The sequence below is a fragment of the Grampus griseus genome (genome assembly GCF_964374135.1).
Source record: "Grampus griseus genome assembly, chromosome: 6".
NCBI classification, from domain to species: Eukaryota; Metazoa; Chordata; class Mammalia; order Artiodactyla; family Delphinidae; genus Grampus; species Grampus griseus.
The window spans coordinates 85,495,544-85,523,343 of NC_139000.1; the positions used below are offsets into that span (position 1 = coordinate 85,495,544).

Consider the following 27,800-nt stretch of genomic DNA (forward strand, 5'->3'; position numbering starts at 1 on the left):
GTCTGTTTCTGTTTTGTAAATAATTTCATTTGTATTATTTTTTTAGATTCCACATGTAAGTGATATCATATGGTATTTGTCTCTGTATGACTTACTTCACTTAGTATGATAATCTCTAGGTCCATCCATGTTGCTGCAAATGGCATTATTTTATTCTTTTTTATGGCTGAGTAATACTTTATCCATCTGTTGGTGGTCACTTAGGTCGCTTCCATATCTTGGCTATTGTAAATAGTGCTGCTATGAACATTGGGGTGCATGGACTGATACATGTTTTTAATATTAGTTTTGTTGTATTTGTATTGTCTATTTTGGGTGAAGCAGCAATAGGCAAGTAGAGTCTTAGAAGAACAGAAGTTGCAAGAAATAAATCTTTCACTACTGCTCTTAATAGAAAGATTTTTGCCTCTGGAAGAGATGGACCTAGCCACCCATAAACACATAGGAAGTGATGGCTGGCTTCACCAATGTAGTGACGGCTGTGCTTAATGCCATGATAGTAAAAGAACACCCTTGTCATACAAATTGTTTGCAGATTTCTATTCCTGTGTAATTCCATCTGTTTGTAATACGACGGTCTGCACTGCTGCTGGCACCTCACGCTCTGAGTTAAATGGATCTCATCAGAGCCCTGTGCTGACCCTGGATCTGCAGACTTGATTGGGGTGGGCGTTTCAGTCTGGAGGGATGCTCATTCAGCAGTGTCATATTTGGTCATCTGGGCTTACATATGTGCCCTCTTTAAAGGACGAGTTTGAAGGGTTATTTTCAATTTATTGAAAGAAAACCTTCATGTATAGATCTTATTTATTGCTCAATATCAAGCCTCTAGAAAGTTAAACATTGTTCTTGTTTGTTTCGTGTTCTGTATTTATCCAAAATGTATCTTATCAAACCTTCAGATGGGGGAGGGTTGACACTAGACTTACCCATTTAGCAAATAAAAATGTACAACCCCCATAACAGATAAAGAACAAATAACTTTTTAGTGTAAATATGCCCCCAATTTAGCTGAGCATCCTATATTTTATCTGACAAACCTAGTTGAGACCAAATCAAGATTCCAGAGTTAGATGGGGTAAAAAGATTGATCACAACACACAAGTTGTAAATTAAATACAAATGTGATTTTGAACATTCGTGTGTGAATATTTTTTAGGTCTTCTGGTATTGTGGTTATGTTTTAAAAGACGCCTTATCTTTTAGAGATATTTACTGAAACATTGACTGGTGAAATTATGTAATGTTTGCGATTAACTTCTAAATAATACAGGAGGTAGGTAAGTGGATGGGGCAGATTTGCTGTGGGATAATGGGTACATGAAGGTAATTATGCTTTTTTACTACTTTTGAATGTGTTTGAAATTTTCCATAATAAAGGATAAAATGGGTTTGTGTGTAAGTCATGCCTTTAGATTAAAAAAAAAAAATCTATTCTTGAAACATCTTAAATGTCAAACAATTGAGGACTTGCACAGTGGCACCAGAAGAGGCTGCAGATGGAGGCAAGGGCCCGTGAACGATTTCTGGAATTGTGACATCTTTGTTCCTCCACTGGGATATTAATTGCCTTGATTTTCGTCTGTATTGTCTATAGAGCAATGCAAAAAAGCTGTTGGTTACTAGCCTCCCAGAGTTGAGATTATTCAGTGTGTAATAGGATATCCAGGGAGAGCTCACAGAGAGTAGAGCATGGTTAAGTAGAGAGGGATAGGGCTTTATGCTCTGGCCAGCCTTTTGAAAATAGTGAAACATGAAATGAAATAAACCGTTGGGTTAGGTCAAAATAACAAACGTTACTTTTTTCAATTTGTTTGTGGTTGTAACTGATTGGATTGAAGCCCTGGTAAATTAATAAATTGAGTATATAGCCTAATAATTCAGTATCGGCCTACCTTCCCTAGCAGGTGAGCTGTCAGCAGCTGGGAACGCTCAGTCCCTGGCGTGACTCTGGGCAGGGTTATTTACTGATGGACATCTTTAATGATTTGTCTTTTTCTTATTCCAGGATTTCCTTCAAATGCTGTTGGAGAGCATCCCAGAAGAAAGAAGGTGAGGACCGATTTAGGAATTAAGGGCCCAGTTTTATTTATTTATTTTAACATCTTTATTGGAGCCCAGTTTTATTTTTAATGTTAAAAATGACTCTGCCATTGTTTGGCAAGTTGCAACCTAGAAAGTTTAATCTTCCTCTCTCAATAGAGGAGGGACCTCCGCAGACAGCAGGAGTCCTGGGATGATCAACTAGGTCTAGAAATATTGGGAGTGTGGATTCTGGGAGCCAGCACACGCAGCAGGGGAGCCCCAGAGTCAGGAGTCCTGAAAGTGGTAGAGGAGGCAAGCCAAGGACACTCTGTGGCCTCAGCTGCTGTGGAAAAGAATGGAGGGCAGAAAAGTTCTAACAGTTAGGGTGGCTTGTTTTGAAATGTCTGAAATGTTTCAGATTTACCATCCTTCTTTTTTTAAAGTAAACATATGGGTTTTCTTCACGTAAAAAATCACATCAGATGTAGCCATTATTCCTAAGGTCAAGAACAACAGTTTACCTGTGAGAATTTTTCTTTTCTTTTGTACTTGCCCTGAAATAACTTTTCAGGTCCTCTAATAGAATGGAGCAGTTTCCTTAGGAACTAATACAGAAAAAGGAAAAAGAAAATGAATAGAAATTGTATATTGCCTCCTTAGGCTGTTACGAAAGTCTGTTTCTGAATGACGACTGAGCATTCTTTAAGAAGAACTTCTCAGGACACAAATACAGCAATTTTCGTGGAAGCCACAAAGTGCATTTTTAGTTTTGGAGGTCTTCTTTCTTTTCATCCTCTTCCTAATAAGGTTATGGAGTTCATTTGGATGGCCCCAAGCCCTCTGGCTCTGGGGGACCTGGATTTTATCATTGCGAATATTTTTTGTGGACCCACAAAGAGACTTTTGTTGTGATTGTGGAAGTTAAGAGCAGCATCTCCATTGAATGGTGGCCACAACCACCAACCTTCACCCCTGAGAGGACGCCTTGCCCAGTTAGGATCACTTTTTCGCTAGCAGGCTTAAGCTTCTTTTTAAAATTCTCCTGAAGCGTTAAGGAGATTTCATTGCTACAATGAATGTATTTCAGCAAGTATACTAGAATATATTTTGAAACTGAAACATCTTCTTTCCTGCCAACTAATCTCAGAATCGAATCCAGCTATTAAAGCAGACTGTTCACCCTTTTGCCTGTGCGGCATGTTGTACCAATTTCATCCAGGTCTCCAAAGGCCCCACACCTACCCCTGGAGCTTCCAACCTTTGGCTCCATTGCAAACCGATCCTCAGGCACATCTGTTAAGCACGTGAGCTGTTCCGAACAGGACAGTCTTTCACTTTAGACCAGCCAGTTAGGGTCCTGGGGCTGGCACGTCTGTGTCATACTGCGTTTCCATTGTTCTCCTGCTTCGATGAATTTTAGCATTCTCTACTGAGCACCTCCCTTACCAGACTTTAGGCTGGACACTAGGTAACAGAAAGGAATCAATTCTATGCCTAGCCCTCAGGGAGCTCCTGGTCAACTTCTGAAGACGAAGATGTACGTGACACAGGTCATGACTCAGGGTAGGAGGTTCTCTGGTGAGCTTCAGAGTCCTGGGTGCATGGAGATACAGTTCAGCAGTCCTAGCCTCGAGCCTTCAGGCCAGAGGTACTACTGAAGGTTTTAGGTAGGGAAGTGCCGTCAGCAGGTTGGAAAGATACTCGGGGGAGGCAGCAGGGAAGATAGATGGGGGTGGGGAGAACTAGATGTCAGGAGACCAATTAGAGACCGGTACAGTAGTTCACTCAAGAGATCCAGAGCTGGAGCCGTGGGTGGGATGGTGGCAGTGGGCTTTGAGAGTACGAACAGATCTCAGGAATATTCCGGAGGTGCCACAGTTAAGACTTGGTTGATTGGTTGTGAAAGCTGAAAAGAGGAGTCCAGCGTGACCTGACCTTTCTCTCTTGGCCACTTAGTTACGTGCTGAGTGTAGAAGCCCTGGAAATCCAGCTGGTAGTTGTTTGGTCTCAGGAGTCAGTATGGGGCAGAGGGAAGGAAGGGAGGGTATCTGCAGTGGAAGAGCGGAGATGAGAAGTCATGTTTTAGACGTCTTCAGTGTGAGGTTTCAGTTTAAATGCTGATGAGACCAAGGAAAGAAAAAGCTAGAAGTGCTTAGAAGGAGATTCAAACAAATCCTGGGTGCCTGTCTGCCCTGGTAGAACAGCACCATATCCAACATGCCTTGCCCATCTGATATTCCAGCGGTACCAACAGCTGCGGGTTCTCTCTTTGCTCATCAGCTATTGTTGTTTGTGTGTGTGCATTCACGTGTTTGTTTTAATTCAGTACTTTTCCTCCCCCACGAAGCTAGGGAGTACTCGTTTGTAACTGTTACCTCAGCAATTTTCATTATCTACCCAAGCACAAATGACTTGCTCTGATCAAGAAAAGAAGTAACCACGTGTAAAGCTTTGAGGCATACACTATTTGCATCCCGCCACATAGGGAGGGAACTTATAAACGTAAATTACTAAAATTTAAAAACCCATACAGAATGTAAGTTGCATTCCAGAACAAGAGCATTTTCTGTCTCAGACCCTGAGCATGGAAGCTCCTAAAGCCTTCATCCATCTAGAACTGTACTTCCCCAATTCTTTCCATCTTCTCTCAGTTCCTGGGAACATTACCGGGCCTTGCGCTTTCCTTCAGAGGCGCAGATAGAATGTGATCTTTAGAATCTCAAGAGGCCGAAGACAGAGCCAAGAGTGATAAAGACCTTTCTCCTGATCAGCAACAAGTTGATAGGCACAAGCAGCAGATCTGGTTAATAGTCAGTTCCCCATCCTTGCCACTCCACCCCAGAGATCAACCAAAGAAGCAATACACCACAGGCAATACTGCTTTCTCGCACGCCCGGGTCTGTTTCTATGTACTGTAATATTACGAAGAGAGGAGCAACTGGTCACTTCCGCAGCCTTAAACACAGATTATTTCTCTAGCCAGCGTCGTGCAGGATGGCCAGCATATTCTCTCCCTTGCAGCATTAACTACACGTGACCACATTTAGAGCTCACAGGGTCCGGAGACCCCACTCCTAAAACTCAGAGCTGCCTTTCAGGACGTAGGCGTACAGCAAGGGAACTCTCCTGCCAGAGGGTAAAACAACTTGCTGTTCCAGATACCCAGGAGGTCTCAGTAATGAGGCAGAAGTACCGCTCACTAGTACAGAGATGGAGGGCGTGCAGTCGTGGGTCTGTGTACTTTTAGCTATCTGTATAAAATCAATTTCCATAGTGATCAGACATGCAGAAGAGTAATTTCCTGTAAGTTCTGGATCCCAGCAAAGTGGAAATGCTTCTGCTTGTCTGTTGTGATTATTTAAGCCACATGATCTCAGAGGGGAAAAATTCACCCTTGGCTCTGACTCTGAGTGTCTTGATTTGAAAAAGTCAGATTTCAGCTTTGCCACTGCTATATATCCAAGCTCAGACCTAAAAATTCACCTGTACTGTCATCTCAGTAATTATGATCAAAACAGCCAAAATTCTGTACATATTTTTTCATAAAACATACAGCCCATTTCTTTCCTGAAAGTTCAGCATTTTCAAACAGTCTCCCATAATTTCCTTGGGAGGTAAGGCTACTTATACTACCTTAAAAAATTGTTTCTGGCAGATGGAGTTAGTGCTTTGACCTTCCTCTCATAGTTTAACATCTCATTCCACGTTAGGAATCTGTAAACAGGCATCAGTGCAGTTTGATGTCTGTGCTGATACTGGGAGTCTAGAAACTGAGATCCTTTCTTTAGCCTGGGCTGACTTTGACTGGTCTTCTTATACTGCAGTTTCTCCATCTGCTAAAAAGCCGCACAACCATTGACACCCACTTCACGAGGATATTATGAGGAATGAAGTGATAATGGTTATAAGATGTATTGAACCTTTCCAGGGGAAAGCGATCTGGAAACACAGGTTCTCTTCATTCACAGGAGAGTGTCTTTTGCTCCTGGATGCAGCTAAACAATGAACTCTCCTGTCCTCATGCTTCTGCCCCTCCCAAGAGTCTCCCTATCTCTTTGGAACTGTAATTGAGGGATGGACACGCAGGGCAACCGCAGCAGCGGCCAGGTTACCTTCAGCAGGAGAGATGTGAACAAGAAGTCAGCGTTGGTGAGAGCCAGCGCAGGCCTTCTCCTCCTGCAGGCTTGTCTGCATGATAAATCGTGAACCAATGTATTGTGGATTAATTTCCTGAATTAAACGCAGAAAGAAAAGCGAGGGCTTTGCAGCCAGGCAACACAAGTTTGAATCCCAGCTCTTCAAGCACCATCTAGGAGGCCCTGCATAAGGCCCTCAGTCTCTTGGACCTTTATTTGCTCAACTCTAAGATGGGGATAATAATATTGGTCTTGTACAGAACCTCACGCCTGATAGACATCCACCGAATGTTTGCCGCAGAGAGAAGCTTTTGCCTGTTCTCAGTCTTCTCCGGTGAAGACTTGAACCTCAGTTAGTAACATGCCGGGACTCAACTCCCCAGCCCCCGCCCTCCTCCATGCCATCCCCCCGCCATGCCACCGCTAAAGAAGTGTCTTTAAGCTAAAATTCCCTGAAGGAAATTTATGTCCCTGTCCTCTTACTCACTCCTCCGTGGACATGCACAACAGCTGTTCACCATCTTTTGTAAAAATCGCTTGAAAATGGCTCTGAAGTCACTCCCCAGACTTCTCTTCTTCAGGATATTTAATCCCAGTTCCCTTGACCTCCCCTGTGGGTCCAATGTGCTTAGCCCTTTGATCATCACTACTGCTTTTTTCTAAATCCTTTCTAAATTCTCTGTCTTAAGTTGTGGCAGGTTTAAGAATGCCCGTTTTCCTAGAATCCGCGGCACAATGAAGCTCAGTTCCGAGTCGGACACTTGCTGCTGCCTTCTTGGGTATCACCTGAAGGATGGGTGACGGGAGCTTTTGGCCCCAGGGCCCTGGACACAGGAGTGTCTCTCTTTGGCTGGAAAGGAAGTAGATGAATGAGCTGCTTAGACAGAAGCACCAGTGAAGGAAGGACAGGGAAGAAAATGGACCCTTGCTTCTGAATCAGGGCAAACAACTTAGACTGCCAGCAGGGCCTGCACAGCCGCTCAAACCCCGGGGCAGCAACCCTTCCCACCCGGGTGCCAGGCAAAGGTGCAGAAGGTTTGCATTCGTTCCAAACAAGAACAGGCCTTCCACTGAGCATAGTCTTCAGTGGAAATTACAAGATTTGTCTTACCTTCCAGCCTCACCAATGTCACTAGAAAATAAAACAACCTCAGGTCTCCTTGGACACTTCTCTAAGTGGCCCTTCTGCCCCACTTTCCTCCTCCTAGCAGATCAGTCATGCCAGTTGAGGGCATTTCCAGTGCCTCTTTCCATGGCCAAGCAAATAAATCAAGCCCAAGAAACCAAGAAAGAATCATGATCTTGATTTAAGGTGCTCTGAGAGATGCCTCCTCTCTTCTCGTCGCCCCCATCCCCGGCCCACGTGCATGTGCACACACACTCACACACAGACACCTGAGGGCACACACGCATGCACGCACGTGAGCACACTCACACACTTCCACACTCTCACAGCCTACAGAGGGGACTTGGCCATCTGCACTGAGGGTGGTGATGTTAGATGACAAGAAATAGTGGGGAAAAGCCCAGGGATGGTGGTACCTGGCCTTTCATAGAGGCACAGCCAGTAATTCCGCTGACCTGGGAACTGGGCAGACAGCCTAGGGAGGTGGTCACCTTCCCCTTATTCACTTCTGGCCTCTTCCCTGCCTGGTCGTCCCACAGGTGGGCATCATCTTGAAAATGAATCCAAACCAGTTTCTTTCCCTCTTTGTATTTTCTCTGTTTTGAAATAGCAACAGTTGCCTCCTTCGGCAATCTTTGCTTTTGCCCTGGGCAGGGAAGACAGAGGCACACAGGTGACTTGCTTCTCAGTGGAGAAGCAAAGGAAGGGACAGTATCAGTCAGCCCCGTATTCCCCAAGCCCACCCCACTCCTTCCCTCCCTCCCTTCTCACTGTGGTCCAGCCCAAAGCCCAACCAGCACAGGTGTGAGGGGGGTACTTGGCCTTCAGCACCTTAACTAATGCAGACAGCATTGTATCTTTGCACAACTTCTTTACAATTCCAAAGGGAGGGAGGAGGGAATATTACATATATGTAATATAGTATATAAAATTAAAAAAAGAATACAGAGCGTAACAACTTGGGAATATCCTACTGGGAAAGGTGATTAGTAACTTAAAAAGGAATAATCTTTATTGAGTCAACAATGAAATGTGTTTTCATTCATGCAAATAAAAAATATCTATGGGGATCCTCTCTTATGCCAAGAATTGTTTTAAGTGCTGGGTTTAGGGAAGTGAGTAAAACAGACTTGGACCCTGGACTCAGAGAGCTTTGAGCCAGTGAGGAGACAGTTAAAAGTCAAGTAACCAAATCAATTGCAGTCACAAACTGTTGACGGACGCTGTGCCACAGAAGACAGGAAGCATGGTGGGTATGACACACACAGCCTGGGAGAGGCTCCAGGAAGGCCTCTGTGGTTAGAGAGACTAGGCATGAGCAAGAATTATCTAGAAGCCAGGGAGGAATGGCTTAAACTTCAGGAAGACAGTCTGCTGAGCCTAAAAATATTGGACACTTAGTACATTTAAGGAGTATTTAAATCAGCAGGGCATGAAACCAAAAGATTTCAGCTTCCTTTGGATCAGACGTAACAAGCAATCATAATATTTCAGATAAAGCAGAACGAAGGCCTGCTTGAAAACAAGCAGCAGAAGCCATGTGTGCTCCATGGCTGTGAGCCTCTCAGGGCTCCAATAATGATTTGTATCATTTTTGCTTGCTGTAGCCCATGGTCACCATAAAGTTGGAATTTCATTTTGGTGTGCTAAGTGCTATAGTGTTCAGATTTCACTTTACTCCACCTCTTTCCAGGAAGCAGTCACGCCTGCTGTGTCCCATGAACATGCCCTATCCTCCTTGAATGGCACTCCCAACCAAGAAGTTCCTCTCAAGACATTAAAAGCACCTATTGTGGTGTGCCTTTGATTCTTAGATTTCATTGTGTGCACTCTCTTTGACTGGAGAGGAGCTGTACTGAATGTGACTGGGTCCCCCTCCTCACTTTAACCTGCGACAGTGTTGCGCTTTCTCCCGATTTCTCTGGAAGATTGATGCGGTGATGTGCCCGAACAGTTGGAACCATTCTGTGTAATGAGTGCTCTGTAACTTTTTCAGTCCTTTACTTTTTGTTGTTGTTGTTTTATTTTTAAAGGCTTGAGTTGTCTGTTGAAAACATCTTCCAAGACTGGCTGGAGAGTTCCGGAATACCACAGGTGTGCTTAAGATAACTGCTTCCCGAGAGTCTGTGGAGGACAGTAAGGCTTGTGTACTTTGCTTTTCATATTTGGTGTATCCATCATGACAGTGATTTATCTGTATATACTTACAAAAGTAATCCTCTTGCTGAGTTGGAATATCCCTGAGTCAGGAAAATGATGGTCTCCCACCCGCTTAGGCCTGCACGGTGATGTGTGCCTCAGGCCTCTGCCTCTAGTGAGCGTGGTGCTGTAGGTGGACGTTCTGGTTGACCCTGAACTGAGTGTTAAATGAGGTCTTGCAAAGCGTGGCGTATACTTTGGGCGGTGTCACCCGGCAGCAGGTCAATGCTGCCATCGGGCCTCGAGCTCTGCCATTTGGATGCAGCCACATACGCGTGAGCTTGCTTGCCTGCCGCGTCCCTCGGACCGGGCGTACCCGTAGTTTCTCCGTCGTCACCCCTGTGCGGCTGCCCTCGACTTCCTCCCCTGGCTGTGCATCTCTACCTCCGGCTGCTCTTCTCATCTGAGGGAGCAGTTTAGATTCATTTCTCTGCCTTAGGGACCGGGACCCATCCCTCCTTCAGCTTTCCTTCTCTCCCTCCCTTTCAGCCCATGGGCAACTCTGAGGGAGAGACGGTTCCCAGGCCTCCCTCGCTGCGAGGGGATCACCCGGCCTGGAGCCTTCTCTCCCTTCCGCGCTCCCCGGGTCTTGTGCTTCGCGGAGCCTGAAGGGCAGCCCCGAGGGCCGACCCTAGCTGGAGCCTGGGCCCTGAGAAGTCCGAGGGTGGAGTCCTGGATGCGGCTGGTCAAAGGACCCTGTAGGCCTGCAACTCTCCCAGCCTGGGCTGGCCCCCGGAGCAGCTGCAGACCCATCATAGTGGGCCCTAGCGTCTGGGAGTGGACCCCCAAGGTGGTGAGAAACTCTGCCCCGGGCCCAGGCAAGCAGCGCTGTTAGCCTGTTCGTTTCTGGTTTCATGACCGGTTATATGAGCTTCCCCTTGGGAGTGTCTGAATGTCAATGAAGGTCTGTGAACCATGAAATTAAGGAACAGAAGGGGCTGTTCTCCATTACCTTTTCATCCCTCTACTCACATCTTTGTCCTGTTCTACCACACGGGGGGAAATGTCGGCCACCAGCCACCATGAGCTCATTCCTAAAAAGGACGCATTGCCTTCGGTTCGGGAATGCATGTCACCTGTTAAAACTTGTTTGTGTTTTGGCCCAGTCCTTCTGGCAGTGAAGAAGAATAAACACGCAAAACAAAATGGGTGGAATAAGGCAGCACCTGGTCCTGGGAGGCAGTGCTTTCAACTCGTGTATATTATAATGAGCTCCTGTGATTTCTACGTCAGTGGCTTCCAAACCAGGCCACTAGCTGAGTACAAAACTCCCGGGAAACAAAGTTAAGGTTTGTCTGAACCTAAATAGCCAAGCCTTGCTCTTCTTGTCTCCGATGAGGCTGAGGTGAGGGCTGGGTATCCCGCGAAGCCGTCTGCCTTGTGTTCCTAGGCCAGGCTGTTGCAAGGCTTCCAGACATTCTTAGCAGGGCCTGGAAGCTGGGAAGAGTTGGGAGCTCAAAGAGCAGAATCCCACATTTCCTGGCCCAGAACAACAAGGCCACTGTGTTCAACAGTTAGCCCCGAGGGAAGAGAAAAGAAAGAGTCCTTAATCGAGTGCCCAGAAGCAGGCGCACCCCACTCGGGCTGCAGCACTGGGACTGACCCGCTTGCTCCCAGGAGGCTCTAATTTCCCCTGAAGAAGAAGAGGCTTTGCCACCAGCAGGAGGCTTTTGCTTTTCATTAAAAGGGGGAGGGGTGCGTGGAAGGGAGAGATTTGCCTCTGAGCGGTACGTTTTTTCCAAAGGTCTAGTTGCATTAGTGACAGCTTATAGCATAGACAAGCATCTCCGCTATAAACTGACGAAACCTGCTGTCAAAACACAGCCAGGTGCAATGAGGCCAACCCGGCTATAAATTGTATTTAAGACCCAACTGGTATTTCCTTGGGTGCTTAACTGTTCGGTAAAAACAACAGCGTCAGACAGAAAAGACCCTGATTTAGTGCACATCTCTCCATTGGTGAATGATCAGACGGCATCTTTTCATCTCTTCACCCATTTTCTGCCATTATTTATGCAGTTGATGGTGATTTACCTGCTCGCAGCCCTTTTCGCTTTCCTTGAGAGTTCCTTCTCGTTTCCACTTCAGTGAAAGACTCTGCGCCCTCTTGTTGCAGGAGCCTCACAGTGAATGGAACACCTTGTTCTTTGTCCCCATCATTATAATATAAAGTTACTGGTGTGTTTGGCCTGGAATGACAACCAGAGCACTGAAATCGTTCTGATGCTCTTTGTTCTCATTGAAAATTTCTGTTCACCAGCAATTGAAGTCATTCACGACAAAAGAGTCACGTTCTACTGGTGAAGTTTTCATTCTACAGGTTACAGAGGCTTTTTGTCTTCTCTCAGGAAGGCTTGCCTTGGGGTTGGCCTCCATTTTCCTTTCTGCCCACATGAATGGAAATCATTTTTTTTTAATGTGGAAATAGCTTCAGCAGCTATAAAAGTAAGCATGAGCCCCAAAGAAGTAAAAGAAATTGGATCCAAACCTCTTTAAAGAAACACCCAACTCTATAAACTTTGACTTTGCAAACAGACTTAAAATTGATTGTGTCGTTGGAATTATAGATTATTCCTTTTATGACTTTTTTCTGACTATAGAAGTATTACATATTGAAATATAAAAAGTTTGTAATAAGAAAATTAAAATGACCCAGAGATAATTTTTTGATAGAAATCCTTTCAGTCATTTTACTGGTCTCCCTTTTCAAAAATAAAAATGATATGTTCTCTGTAGCAAGTTCAAGCACTACCAAAGTATAAAACATAAAAGCTCTTGCCCCTTTCAGTCTTACTCTGCAGAGATAATCTGTGTCTGGTATGTGTCCTTCCACACATTGTCTGTGCTTTACATTATGTAAATGTATATCCTTTAAAAAAAAATGGAATCTTATCATCCAAACTTAAGGTTTTCATTTAAAAATATATCTTAAGCAATTTCCCATATCCCTTGATATAATTCAAGAGCAATGATTTTTAACAGCTGCATAGCTTTCTAATAAGTGGTACCATAATTTAATTTACTCAGACCCTCCCGACTGTTGGAATAGTATACGTTATTTCTAAGAAAGTTGCCCATTCTGCTAATTTGACAGTTCTATAAATAGATTTTTATTTCTTTTCATGTTTGCCCAAAGATCTCCTCCCACCACCGGCCCATATGTACATATATTCCAATCTTTTTTTTAAACATTTCTATGCAAATACGTTAGAAATAACTTTTCTCCCTCCAGCCCTTCCTCTTTACTTCTTTATTTTAGTTGTTACAGAACTCTCTGACTCCTCCCTTTCTTTGATTTCCTGCCCACATTACCTGATATCCTTATGTAAATTTATAATTTTCTTTCCTTTCTTAGCACCTCCCCCACTTTTTCATTATATTTTGCTTGGACTAGTGCAGTAGCTAGTTGCTCTTTTAGCCACCAAGCTGTCACCCTTTCCATCCATCATCTACATCAATGCTAAGTGAATCTTCCCCCAAACACAGCTTACATCCCTCCTCACCAGAAACTTTTTCCCCATTTAGAACAATCTCTTTGGCTTGCTGTTTGAGGCTGTCAGCAGAACTGCCCCAAGCTACCTTTTTAAACTTTATTTTCCACCACTGCTAGGCATATGCCCAATCATAATTATCAGTCTCCAAATAGTTATGAGCTGAAGTTTAATTTTAATATAATCTAAATTTAAATTGAAAATCTAATAATACTGTCATGGTTTGGAACAACATGGGTGTGTGAATGTATCCACTTTTTCAACTGTCAATTCTATGAAATCTAAATTCAAACCAAGCATTTCTGAATCAAATTTAGCATCCAATTGAGACAGACTATGAAAACACATCAGATTTAGATGACTTATACAAAAAAGTGAAGGTAAAATATATCATTAAAGTTTTAAAAATATTGGCTACATGTTGAAATGATTATACTTCGGATACATTATAACCCAATGTATACATACCCAAGAAAATATATTATTAAAATGAATTTTAGCTGTTACAGCTTACATTTTATATGTGGCAATTAGAACATTTTAAATGACAAATGTGGCTTGCATATATTCGTATTGAATAGTGATGCTCTGAAGCTATTAGTTGAGTTAAAATCTGAGTGCATAATGCCTTAAAATCCCTCACTGAATAGATATCATTGAAATCATCTGTATTTTGGTCACATGTATGGATAAAGATGGAGCTGGCCAATCCACAGACGCCCTTCAATCTGCTCTGATGGCATGGGTGATCATAATGCACGGGTGAGGAGTCGGACGCTGCTCTCACAGCAGGCGTTCATAAGGGTATGAACGAATTACCAGCCTCTCTTCAGCTCTTAATTTCAACTCCCAGGTGACCCATTTCCCAAGGTGCCAACAAGTAACACAATAACGCCGGTGAACCTCACAGCCCTTCTATGGCTTGGGCTCCTCTTTGGGGAAAGCGCTCAGCAGCCTTCAATGGCAAAGTCACGGGCAGCAGTGGCAGCAATGGGGATAGAGAGGGTGGGTAATGGCCAATCACATAAAGCATCCTAGAAATAGGCAGGAGTCAAGCTCCCAGGCTTTAGAACATCAGGTTATTGTGTCATCTTGGAAAATGCCTCTCCTTTCTAAACAAACACCTGCAAGTTGCCAAAGGCCACACAAGCAAATGATGCAAAAGTGAAGTCTCGTAGGGAAAAATGCTGCAGTCACAAAATTGAGGAAACTTGATAAGACATGACGCAAGAGGTGCATGTCGTTGGGGCCGTGATGTGCTTTTAGCACAGAGCAAGCCAGGTGGTTTGTTAGAGGAATAACTTGTAGGCTTCTTTTAGCACAGATTATGTACTATTATCAGCATAACCTAAAGGCCCATTAGGATGCTTAATCTTAGTGGTGTCTATAAAAATTCTCCATTTAATGGTCATTCAAGAAAACTGAGACTGGTTATTTTGCAAATTCCAGAGAAATCATATTTTTCAAATTATATGTGTTATGAGATCCTTGGTTCTTTTATATCAATAATAGCCGTGGCCATAATGTGGTGTGGGTTTTGGGCTCCTAGTAATTTTGCTGTCATTCTTGTTCAGTGGTTAGATTAACAATTTCTAAGTGACTAAACATCTTGTCGGGGATCCTTGGAGATACGTTCTCTGTCCTCACTTGGGGCAGGGCCTGCATTGTCGATGAGTCACCACTGTCAGCGTTCATCGAAGTGACGGCCCCTCTTCCCACAAGCTCCACAGAGTGATATACTGCTTGGCAGTCACAAGAGACGAGGAGAGATTTTATTGAAATACTTTCATTTTTAGCCTAATTTTCTTTATTTCTGGCATCTGTGGCTTTGTGCGCATATTAGTTAGCTCAGGCTGCCATAACAAAATACCAAACTAGGTGGCTTAAACAACGGACATTTATTGTCTCACAGTTTTGGAGGATGGAAGTCCAAGATCAAGGTGCAGGCAGGTTTGGTTTCTCCCAAGACCTTTCTCCTTGGCTTGCCGATGGCCTCCTTCTTGCTGTGTCCTCACACGGTCTTTCCTCTGTGTGTGTAGAGAGCTGTGTCTTAATCTCCTATTCTTATAAGGACACCCGTCCGATTGGATGAGGTCCCACCCATGTGATCTCATTTTCCTTTAATCACCTCTTTATGGGCCCTGTCTCCAACACAGTCACATTCTGTGGAACTGGGGGCTAGGACTTCAACATGTCAATTTGGAGGGTACAAGTTTAGCCCACAATAATGCTGATTCCCAATATTTCTCTGATTAGTTCCACATTTCTTGTGAATCCTTTCAAAGTGACCTATAAAAATCACTCAAGTCAACCATACTGTATTTTATTCCCTTATAAATGAATATGCTTTGGATGTAATTTTTTTTGGTCCCAAATGACATTAGCATCCTGTCCACAAAAATTTAAAGTCTCTGATGAAATGAGAGACAAATGTGGGAAGGAAGAGTCCATTCTCCCAGGGAGAAGTAGGTAATCGAAGGTCTGTGCCAGGTGTTGTGTATTATTGGGGGGACATCCGATTTGACACTGTCCAAATGTATTGACCTCTTCACAGTGTAAGGCACTGTGAAACAGGAGACATTTTCCTTTGGTGCCCCAAATGAAAGCACTGTCTCTTTCCTTCTTTTCTCTCCCTTTCAAAACCTGATTTCCAGAAAGAATTTGAATCTCATTCACAGTAATCTATGACTAGACACCAAGTGAATAGTAAGGATTAAAAGTGTCTCCTCTCCCTTGAAGATTTCCTTTGTAACTGTGTCAGATCTTAGGCTTCGACAAAACTGTCAAGCATCCCAGACCAGGTGGATGAGATTTGCTAGGGGACGCTTCTTCCAGGATCTGAAATCATACCTCCCAGCCCCTTCCTTCCTGCCCCTTCCCTGGTGCCTTCCTTCCCTGCCCCTTCCCTTCTTTCTGTGAATGTTGCCCGTATATCTATCCTTTACCAGGGACTGTGCATGACTCAAAGATGAGAGAAACACAGGCTTCACCCTCAGGATGCTTAATAATTCAGTGGGAAAAATAGATACGCAAATAACCGACCTAAGGCAGAGAGCCGTGAGTGGTGTAAAACTAACTCACTTTTAGGGTTGGGAAGAAAGAGGTCATTTTGCATTTGTGGAAGCAGAAAGGATTGAGGTACCATTTAAAGTTCAGTCTTGAAGGACAGGTAGGGGAGAAGGTCATTTCAGGCAGGGGGAGTGACGTTCAGCGTCTAGTGGTGGAAACTAAGTGTGCATGTTTGAGCAGCATGGGGCAGAGTCAGATCTCAGTGATGGGGGTGAGGGGAGGTGTTGACTAACTAGCTTGTCATAGCATGATTAAGGCTCTGTGGGTCGTGCCTCAGGACAAGGGGAATGGAGGCAACTTCCCGGGGGGAGGAGCGGAGGAAAGGACCCACCCTCCTAAGTGAGCCTTACTCTCACTCTCAGCTCACTTGCCCCAGCCCCGGCCCCTGCCACACTCTAACCAAGGCGATTCCACCCCCCAAAATAGACAGGTGAATGCAACTCATAGTGATAAAATACATCAGGTGAATGCATTTTGACTATCATTTGGAACAGCGATCTCTCCCTCTCCATTTTCCTTCTTAGGAAGTAGTTTATTGTTGCCCACTTTGCATGGAGAGCAGGATCTGCGAAGCGGATTGATTAGTAAGGCAGGACACAGCCAGACTGCACAGGGCTGAACGTGATGATGAAGAGTTCTCACAAAATGCACCGAAGGCTCGTAGAAAGAGTGCTAGTGCTTGAGTGGCAGTTAGATACCTGGACAGGTGGGCCAGCAGCCTTGCTGGAAAGAAAACTCCCTGGATGAAGGGCCAAGTCTTTCCCCTCCACGCAGGTACTAGGGAGTCTCGTGGAGTGAGAGGCACAGTTAGAGAGACTTTTGCTCCTTGGTTTTCAACTTTTGAAATTTTATGTCTAGAAGCTATTCATTTACATGGATACTTTAAAAAAGCATCATTAGGGGCTTCCCTGGGGGCGCAGTGGTTGAGAGTCCGCCTGCCGATGCAGGGGACAGGGGTGCGTGCCCTGGTCCGGGAAGATCCCACATGCCGCGGAGCGGCTGGGCCCGTGAGCCGTGGCCGCTGAGCCTGCGCGTCCGGAGCCTGTGCTCCGCAACGGGAGAGGCCACAACAGTGAGAGGCCTGCGTACCGCAAAAAAAAACAAAAAAAACTACAGGTCCCAGACTCAGGCCACACCCTCTGAATGAGGATCGCCATAAGGAGGGCTGGGACCGACTGATAGAATCCATAATTATGTCATCTTCTGAAATATATTCTGTGAAAAGGGTTCTCCTTCTTTGCCGAGTACCATCTAAACTCTTAGAGGCCTTCACGTTTATGTTCTTCCTGAGCAATCCAAATATTTGGCTTTGTGGTTTAGTTTATTCATTCAACCAATATGCCTAGCCTTGCGCTGGGCCGTGGACATAACAAAGCTGAAAGGGCACAATCCCTGCCCAGGAGCCCATGGTTTGTGGGAGCATCTGCAAACCAACCATTGTTCAAGGTGTGCTCAGGGGGCCTCTGCTCTGAGTTTGAGACCTATGGGGAACCGTAGAGGTTGACTTCTGTATTTGCCAAGTTCAGCCAGGAGGCCAAGTCCATTAGAAGACAACATGCTTGGAGGCTGGAGACTCGGCTGTACCACCCCCATCCCCCCTGCCCCCTCTTGGTCACAAGTTGGCCAGCTTATTGTGCAAGGGAGCCCATGTGATGGTCCTCAAGGTGCAGTGACTGGTGGGTCATGTTTGAACACACAGGCATTACCTGTTCTTCAGGTTCATACATATTGTGCACCCACAGAAAGATTCACTTACATAAGGACACTGTAGCTCTTGCAAAGAGTGATTCTGTTTAACAGGATCTCCCTGAGCATTGCTTTATCTGTTTCATAGAGAGAGATCTTTAGAAAGAAGGAACAAGGTAAACTCAAAGAACTACGACAAGGATTTCAACTTCGGATTACAAACCTTTTGTCAATAGAAAAGACATTCAGTTCTGCCTTTTAAGAACTGCCCCCATTCTCTCTATTAGGCTGAAGACGTACTCTGGTAGACTCTTCATCAAAGGCACGTTATTCTATATTTGCATCGTGCTCTTCCCACACCTGGGGGAAAGCCCTGAGACCTAGCAGTGCAGTGAGTTGTGTACGTGGGTGCACACACACGCAGGCCTCCTTGACTCTTTGACATCGCACGGCATCATTGTACATGCTGGTGTTCAGATCTGCATCCCAGGCCTGGGGGCATCAGCTCCTGCTATGGCCGTTCACAGTGCTCACGGGATTTCTGCCCATCTCTGCTGCCAGAGCACCTGCTGACAACAAAAGCTATTAGGAACACTTGGCTGCTTTTAGAACGTGGGGCTCTTTTCTCCTCTTTTGTGGAGAGCCATCATGTCGTATAAAATAGGTGTACATTTAATATCTGCGTGGTACATATCTCTTGGGTGTGGCCTCTATTGCTTCATGGTTAAATTTTAGGCTTTTCTGGTGTTGCAGGACTTTCAGTCTGCTTTAGAATCCTTGGTAGGAGCAAGTCTTGGAGAAGAGCTCATCTGTTCATCTGTGGGGTAGCTGTGCCCAAGCTCATAGCCCTAGTTAATGGCAGAGCCAGGGCTTCGCTCTAGGACCCTGAGTCCTCAGTCTACCTAAGACATTTTATATTTTTAGCAGAGTTGCTTTTAATCCAAATTAGTTTGGTCCCATTCTTGACTTAGTTTTTACAAGACATATAAAGAGATAATAAATGAATACAGCAGAAAGCCTGAGCAGGGATGATTTTGAATTAATTAATGACCGCTATTTTGCCTGAATATGTTCATTTCTATTCTTTACAGGGCCAAAAAAAAATGTGCTTTGTGTGTACAGTAATGTGAATCTCACATTCCAGGGCTTTTCATGTGTCACAGGTATACACGACCCTCTTCCATTTATATATATCTAAATGGTAGCCCTGTATGTCTGACAAAATATTTTGCATAGAAAGTATGGGGCATTCAGGGCTTCCCTGGTGGCGCAGTGGTTGAGAGTCTGCCTGCCGATGCAGGGGACGCGGGTTCGTGCCCCAGTCCGGGAGGATCCCACATGCCGCGGAGTGGCGAGGCCCCTGAGCCATGGCCGCTGAGCCTGCGCGTCCGGAGCCTGTGCTCCGCAACGGGAGAGGCCACAACAGTGAGAGGCCCACATACCGCAAAAAAAAAAAAAAAAAAAAAAAAGAAAGTACGGGGCATTATTGTACTGAAGAGCTGGTATCTTTTTTGGAGTGAATGAATGCAAGTGTGTGTAGAGATTAGGTCTATTGTCTTTGGAAAGATAGATACAACTATTCCTCTCTTGAGTTGGAAACCAAATTAAATAATAAATACCCGGTGGCCAAAACAACAAGTGAGAAAAAGCAATTGGTTGAACAAAAAAGTGTCTTTATGTACCTTCTAAAGCATTTAAGGGATGGTTCCCATATCTGCTTATTTGCTTTCAAAAGCAAATGCCAACTAGAGTCCCTGGCTTTTGCCTTCGTTTGTCCCCTCTGCTGACCCAGAGGAGGAGAGTGTCAGTGGCACAGCCCAGTGGCAGCCAACCAGCAAGTGTATCACAGGTCAGGGTAACAGTCAATGATTGTCAGACTGTCCAAATCCAAATGCGTGTTTAAAACAGGGCAGCGTTCGTGTCACACATATCTCCAAATGGCAGTTCTCCAGGATTTATTGGCGCTTGGTAACGAGCGTGTTCAGCTCATTCAGCAGAAGACCCCATCCTTCCAGGTCAATCCTCCGCTTTGGGCCTTTACAAGCTCAGTATTTTCTGCTTCTGATCCTGTCTAGTTATAATTGCTACCATCACACTCTGAGTGGGATTCGGACAATCTGATGCATAAAATGCAAAGCTGCATTATTCTGAGGTTAGTGAACAAGAGTGGAGGCTGGATGGAGGAGCAGAGTCAAGCGTGTTATATGCAATGTGCTGTCTTCACAAAGCATGCGGTAGTGAAGTTTTGTTCTGTAATCGTCTATGTTGGATGAAGGAGATAACTGATACATTAGATACAGCTTTGGAGAGAGCCCTGCACCACTAAGCTGTGTGCCTGTGGGCGAGCCACTCGTCTTCTCTGAGTCCTCACTGCTTCTTTGGGGAATGAGGGGAACAGGCCTAGGTGAAAGTCACAGCCACTTTGAGCCTCATGTCACCGTATGCTGTGCCTAGTACCTCGCTGAGGCCTCAGCTCCTGGTTACCTCTGAAAGGAGGAAGTTGGAATTTACTTTTCCTCTGAGTGTCTTCCTTTCCTCTCCAGGAATCTGTTGAATTGCCCTCAGACTGAAAACTTGCCCTTAGTTAGGAGTGATATCGGGAGAGTTTTCATATGTTTTGTCCTGAGTGGTGTTTTACAAACGTACACTATCAAAAAAAAAAACCCTGTTCATGCCTTTCTTTTCTCTTCCACTGGAAAATTGCTATATGAAAGGTTATTGGGAGAAATCTTAAGTAATAATCAATCTGCCAGAGCATTTATGCTGGTTGATCATTGAAGGATAGGCACTTGCTACTGATTAAAATCAATTATTCACAGATATTAACCTGTTTGACCCTCAGGAGATGAAAAAAATTTTGGTAGGGTTGTTAATGACTTAAAATTCCTGCGTATCAATAAAAACTGCAGGTGAGTTTCACCTTGGACCGTGGCAACTATTGCTAGGATACATTTTGAGACATAAAAGCAAGTACTGGTATATGTCTGTTGTCCAAATGACCTTGGGAAACTTCGTCCAGTGAATTCTAGGTTGCTTTTTGAAGGAGGGGAAAACATTGGGGGCAAATGCTCCAGAAGGAGCACTTCCTTTTTAGGCTGCTTTTATAGTTAAATCAGAGTATTTGCCACTTTAAAAATAAAAACAGAGCCAATAATGAAATATTTATGAGAAATTGCTACAGTGATTGCTGCATAGTTTGTAGCAGAATGTTGCAGTGCTCCTTATACTGAGAAAGTAGAACCTATTAGGTGTTGAGGTATAACAAGAAATGATTAAACCCAGATGCTTTCCTAAAATTATATTTTCAGTGCATTTATATGTCTGTTACAAACTGTGCTACATGCTAAAAATATTTTCCTTTGTAGGCCGAGGGAAATTTCAAACCACATCGAGGGCATCATAGATCAGATGGTTTTTCTTAAGAGTGTTAAGGGCATCCTGGTTGTTATCAGCCCAGACTTCACAATATGATATTATTTATGCCCCGAAGAGTCACAGTTCGGTTCTTAATTTCAGCAACTTTATTGGCATGAAAATGCATGGGAGCTAGGCCAGAGTCAATACATCAGAATGGAGGACTGAGACTCTAGGGGCACAAGTGACAAGGCGACTAGACTGGAGAGAGCCCCTTCATCCCTGTGGCCTGTTGCCCTGGGGAGAAGTCACCCCCCAGGTCCAGTGGCTCGTTTGGCCTTTGCTCCAAGCACTCCACCTCCTTTTCCCTCTGTGCTCTCTCCCTTTTCCCTCAGCTCTGCGTGCTGAAACTTCATATTTTGTGCGGCCAACCAAAAACACATTCTCTTTAAGACTCTTCTCGGTTGTATTTATTACAAAGTTGGCTTCTCCTGAGTTCTCACTGGTTCTCTGCTTCTCAACTTGTATTTCTTCAACACTGTCATTGATTTTGTAATTGAGGGATGTCTGCCTGGGTTTGGCATAAATACTTATAGTGAATTAAACTGTAAATGGGTAAATCCAAGAATATATAGGTAGTGTAACTCCCTATAGAATTGTATTTTTTATTTAATCCTTCTCCCCTCCCCACAGTGCACTGGGGTATACTATTTTGCCTATTAGAATATCCAGAATGAAAAAAGGGCTATCATTTTACTGAGTAGGTGCATTTTATTGAGTACGGTGCTCAGTACATTATACGTAATTGCTATATACTTTTTCTAGTCACAGCTCTCTAAGACTGACATCATTATTATACCCATTTTATAGATGAGGAAAAGCAAATCTGTCTAACTAGAAAGCCCAAGTTCTGAATTATTATATTGGTTTTAAATGCATGTAGCTACTATTAGGATTTTAGATGTTTCTGCATCTAGCACCAGATCGTGCTGGTATCTTCAGAGAAGAATGTAGAAATATCAAATTTCATTTTACGGTCTTTCTGTAACAACAGTGGGCTTATTGTTTTGAGCGAGGTGGGGTCAGAAACAGCACAATCTCCTTTATAATCAGGCATACGAGGAAGAGAACTTGCTCCATTTTGTCCACCAGTCCTTTGGGAAGGGACAGGCAGTGGTTTGCAGCGCCTCAGACTTGTCATATCTCTGCAGGCTCTGTCCAGTGGCATCGTGTCAGTGTGGTGGGTTTTTATTAGGATGTCACAACTCGATTATTTTGAGACCTTTCAAAGATTACTTAGGTTCATAATACGAGACCGGCGTTTGCTTCTGAGGGGAAAGAGGAAGGGAATTAGCATTTACTGGTCTACTTGGTGCCTCTCCCTTTATGCACCATCTCATTTCGTCCTCAGTACAGCTCTGCGAGGCAGGTTTCCTAAGGGTTGTGTGACATGCTCAGGGTTACATAGCTTCTAGATGGCAAGAATGGAGGGTGCCTAGGTCTAAGTTCTCAGGTGTGTATTTCCCATTACATATGGCTTTGTACAGAGGTACTTAAGCCACATTCACAAGCCAGCGCCGAAAACAGCAACAGCATATTTGGTTGTACACTAGCATGATTTCCAGTGCCCTTGAACCTGAGAGCAAGGTAGTGAAATAGGAAGTGCTCAAATAGAAGGCAAAGCTAAAACAGACCACAGGATTTAAACTGTAAATTGAAATCCATAATTATAAAAACAATCAAGTGACCAGAAGATTGTTAGGTTTGAGATTCTAACGTACCTAATATTAGTATGAATATACATTAGCTGGGTGGATTCTTAAATTCTGCATATTAAGAGAGGTTTATGAGTCTAATGAAGCGCTAACGTTCTTTGCGGTTCTTTTCCATCTCATACTACTGAGCACAAAAGCTGTGTTGTGTGCAGAATGGCTGGGTTTATCCCTACTAGAAAGAAGTTACGTTTGGTATCTAAAGAACAATGAGAGTTTACTGCCTGGCTGACCAATGGTGGATCAAGTTCACATTCCCAGGCTCCTACTCTCCCACCTACACATGCAGGGGGTGGAAGCAGAGCAAAGGGAGGGAGGATACCTCCTCTTTTCATGGGGAGAGAGAGAGAGAGAGAGATGTGAGCTCAGGATTTCCTAATATGGACACAGCTGGGCCTGTGTAGCATTAAACACTGATTTAATCCACCGCTGGAGGAAACATCCTACAGAAAGTAGAGATTAGCAGCCAATTAATTCTGGCCCTTCCCATTGTTCTTCTGGAACATCTCTTACATGGATCTAAATGTTTGGTGAACACACATTCTGGAAAATAGCTTTTTTCGTATATTATTTACATTTGGGACAGCCATCTCCCCCCAGTTGTGATGAATTTTGTTCTTCCTACACTGTGTGTGTATACGTATGTACGTGTGTGATCCTATTTCTCTACAGAGGTCGGATGACTTAGGCCCATTCCTCTTGTGACTTTGCAAATTGTGACTTCATGGGGTTCCTTTGGGAGACCAGATGATAGGCAACAGAGTCTGAGTGCCAAGATTTTTAAAGATAGAAATGTTGGAAAAAGAAAAATAGACATGCCAAGGGCCACAGACTCCAGGGAGCACGGGCACTCCATGTGCACCCACTTACAGATACCACACCCATTCCAGTTTAGGGAATAACCAAAGGGACCCAGACGTGAGTATTTGCTTTTCAAGCTAGTGAAATGTTAACATATAGGTTTGTGTTTTAAATTAGTGACTAATATCACGGGAATCCCCTGGTGGTCCACTGGTTAGGACTTGGCACTTTCACTGCCGGAGCCCGGGTTCAATCCCTGATTGGGATTAATAATAATTAATAATAAATAAATAATATAAGGCATTTTGCCAGAGTAGTTTCCCTGTAGCATTGATGTAGTGTGTCTTTCCTGAACAAGGAAGCCCATTTGGTTAGAGCACGGTACCCAAGACTCAAGCTACCCGGGTTGCCTTCTGCGTGAAACAGTAGCTTTTGCACGCAGCAAAGGGTCTTTTCCATTGGTAGCCACTGTCCCCTAATCCTAGCCAGCAATCTTCCAAATGCAAAATGCTTGTTTCCAGGGAATGTGTGGCAGCCATCAACATAATTAGAGCATTGTTCACGGGGGAGGAGTGGGAAATACCACCTCCTGTATACAGAATTCCAGGTCAGCACTAAAATCAGGGTCCCTGAAGACGAGGATCTATGCTCTTTCAGTCAGGATCCAGAATCATATTAACCAGGAACCTGGAAAAAACTCTATAGACAGTCAAATATCCATCCATTCTTGCCTTCCTTCTGGGTAGTGTTGAGATCTTCCATTTCCACTTCTTTTTAATTCTTGTGTGTGTGTGTTGTGTGTGTGTGTGTGTGTGTGTGTGTGCGTGCACACGGGCACGCTTAAGTAATCTTGCCCTGAAGTTTATCCCTAAGAGTAAGCTATAGGAAATGCTACCCTAGGTCAGCCTGACAGCCCATCCTGTCCAGCTTTGTGTCTGCCATCTGCCCAAAGGGACTTATTGTAATAGAACACAATAGGTGGCTGTCCTCTGTGGCATTGACCTTGAAATTTAGATGTCTCTCAAACGCCTGGAATTTCTTCATAGTAACCTATTAGAGATGGGTCATCATTAAAATGATCCAAACCAGTGGTTCTCAACACAGGCTGCCCGTTGGAATCCCTGGTCGGGGAGGGGGGGACTTGTAAACTGACTGATGCCTGGGGCCCACTTTCGAAGATGTGAATCTAAGTGGTCTGGAGTGCCTCCTGGGCACTAGGATTTGTAAACCCTCCTGGTGATTCTAATGAGCAGTCAGGGGTTGGCAACAACTGATCTAAAACCACATCTCCATAATTTTATATTTCACCTGTGAAACTCTTTAAGATTATAGTGTCCAAGAATGTTAAGTGCCTGTAAAGAACTGCAGTCATATGGGGATTGAGGAGGATATACTTATACCTGTTTTCTAAAATGTCTGTTTCAATAGACCTTTATGGTATGGGATTATATTTTACGGGCTGTGTTTTAATGAATGGTTGATCTGATCCACATAATAAGCAAATATCTTAAAGCGAGACAGTCGGGCTAGATGTTCCCTAAGCTCTCATGCTAGAGTAGAAAGAACACTACATTTCCAGCCGGGAGGTCTAAGGGCCACACAGTATGAGATATTAAAAGCACTATACTTCCCTGAGACTCAGTCTCTTCATCCTGAAGATGGGACAGTATGAGAAACAAACAGAACAGTCTATATGTGGAAGTGCTTTGTAAACTTAATCTTGTACAAAACTGGCCACTCTGGTTCTTTCTACCAGTTCTGAGGTTCCACGGTCTCTGATATATGTAGTACTTCAGCACTTTTTTTTGTCTTCAGGTCACTTTCCTCCAGCTTCTAGTGACGTTGTGTTGCTTCTCAGTTCTGGTAGTCTACACTTTTGATAAGTAACAACTGCCTTCTCTTGTAAGCACATCGCATGTGTCATTTGATCTTCACAACTCTATGAGAAAGAGGCTTAAAGAGGTCAGACAGCTAATATGTGGCAGAGCCTGGATTCAAACCCAGACAGGCTGTCTGCGCACTCTTTATACCATGCCGCCTTACCGCCTGGTCATACTAGTCTCCTGAGGACAGGGATGGTGTCTTATTCATCTTTGTGTTCACAAAGTCTAGTGCTCTGTTTTGCAGTAGGCAAACTCAATGTGTTCGTTAAGTGAATAACCCGTCTATATGTTCCTCTGGTTTTGATATCAAAAGTGATAAAATACTTGGTTGGTTAACATTTTTATATTAGTCCTCTGTGATGTTTGTATAGTATTATATTTCTTTTTGGCTTTATTTTTTTAACAGTTCTTTTCCTCAAATTTTATAAATAGGGTATAATCATAAGTCCTTACCTTCTATACGTCACTTCTAAGTGTTAATGGAGCGAAATACTAGAACCATAAAATTTTTTTCAGACCCCCTTCCTCCCTCCAAAAGAGAAAAAGACATTTAAAGAAAGAAAAAATAAACCCAGAATATTTTATTTATTTATACTCCTCCTTGTTCAAAAGAGAGTTAAGCAAACTCTTAGAAAGCAAAATATAGCATGATAAAAGTAAATTAAAATAAGAAAACTGAAGCAATGTGAAAATAACGTTAGGAAAATAAGATGGGGCCAGGAATTCCATTAGCATACAATATGTACCCCCTGAAGTTCCTGTACTTGGCTTAAGGTAGGGTCACAGAGCTTTCTAGAAGAAGCAAAAAGGATCAATTTGCAGTGTTCATGAGGTAAAACAAACCAGTTGCCTAAGTCCAGCTATTCCTGATGTTGATACTACGGGGAAGTTTTTCCTATGGGTCCTCACAGAAAATTACTATTTAATATAATAAACGACCATCTAAAACCATCCTTACGGTAAACACTGTGATGGATTTTATGGCTTGTTTTTCATAATGCACCTCAATAAAGGTTGATGGCTTCTTCCCAGAATGTAATGCGATAAAAGGAATTTCACAGAGCACCAGTAAGATGCATCCTGCACCAGCTGTGAGGTGGTCTGCCTTAACCCAAGAAAACCTTAGACTCTCCTGGGCAGGAGTTTTGGTATCCGCAAACTCTGTGAACCTCCTGACAATTGGTGTGTTGGGTGGCTGTGCACCTTGGTGTATTTTTCTCTGGGGAGCCAGTAGTTGATAGCAAATGCTTCATCAGATTTTCAGAGGGAATCAAGAAATGGAAGAACTGAGTATGCTACCTCAGGCAAGCTCTGTAAAAGTTTTTGAGCAACAGTGAGTTCAGGGTTATGGTTGCTAAGAGGAGAGATTCTGTCAGCCAGGTCACTGTGAAGCAAGTGTGGGATGGATTTCCTTTTTTGAAAGCTATGCTTTATAAGGACTTCCACTGAGAAGTTCATTTGGCAGGGCCAAAATCTTCTTCAGAAAGAAATTAGGCATTCATTCTAACATACAGACAAAACGGGCAATAAATTATAATACAAATTATAATTTTTCTAAAGTCAAATAAGTCAAATATAAAGATATCATAAAGGAATGTTACATTTTAAAATGAAAGAGCAAAATTTAAAGACATAAACATTGGCTAACTTTGCCCCTACTCCTTGCTTGTTATTATTTGCAACCTGAACTAACCTTGATTTTATTTCCAGACATGTGTAGACTCTTACCTTCTAATTTACCCTGAATATATGTTGGCTATAGAGCCCTTCTGAAGCCAGCAAAAGCTTCTGGACCTTTGTACCTTGTTTGGTATTAAAAAGTCTTTTGACTTCTTATAGTGGATAGTTTTCCCTCTGCTGTGCATAAGGGAGTATAATTTGCCATCTGAAGCTGTTCGGTCTAATTAAAGGGCTTCCCTCATTAGCCCTTTCAGCCTTCTGGTTGCCTAGGAAGGCATGCTGCTGCTTCTCATTCCTCTGGACTGTACCTCATCACCAAGCAGAGGCACACATCCATATTAACAATATGAAATTTGTATCACTATCATTTTCCAGTGAAAGGAGTCATTTCAAGGAGTTACTTCCTCTCGACTAAAAAAAGAAAACAGAAAAAGGATTTTTCCCTCCAAAAGTAATCTCCAGCCACTAGGTTAAGTAATGCTTTTATTTTAAAAGCAATGGCATTTTCCTCAGCTTCTGAAATTGTCTTCAGCTGTTATAAACTGCTTTGACAAGAAAGTTTCTTAAAACACTTTTTT

General features: G+C 43.7%; 1 protein-coding gene across 1 annotated transcript in view; it reads left to right on the plus strand.

The window, feature by feature from the left end:
- AOPEP (aminopeptidase O (putative)) overlaps positions 1 to 27,800 on the plus strand; it is a 358,819-nt gene that overhangs the window by 242,374 nt on the left and 88,645 nt on the right. The window contains 2 exon segments of the mRNA XM_082656731.1: positions 2,009 to 2,052; positions 9,321 to 9,381. Of these exon segments, the coding sequence (XP_082512857.1) occupies positions 2,009 to 2,052; positions 9,321 to 9,381 (105 nt within the window).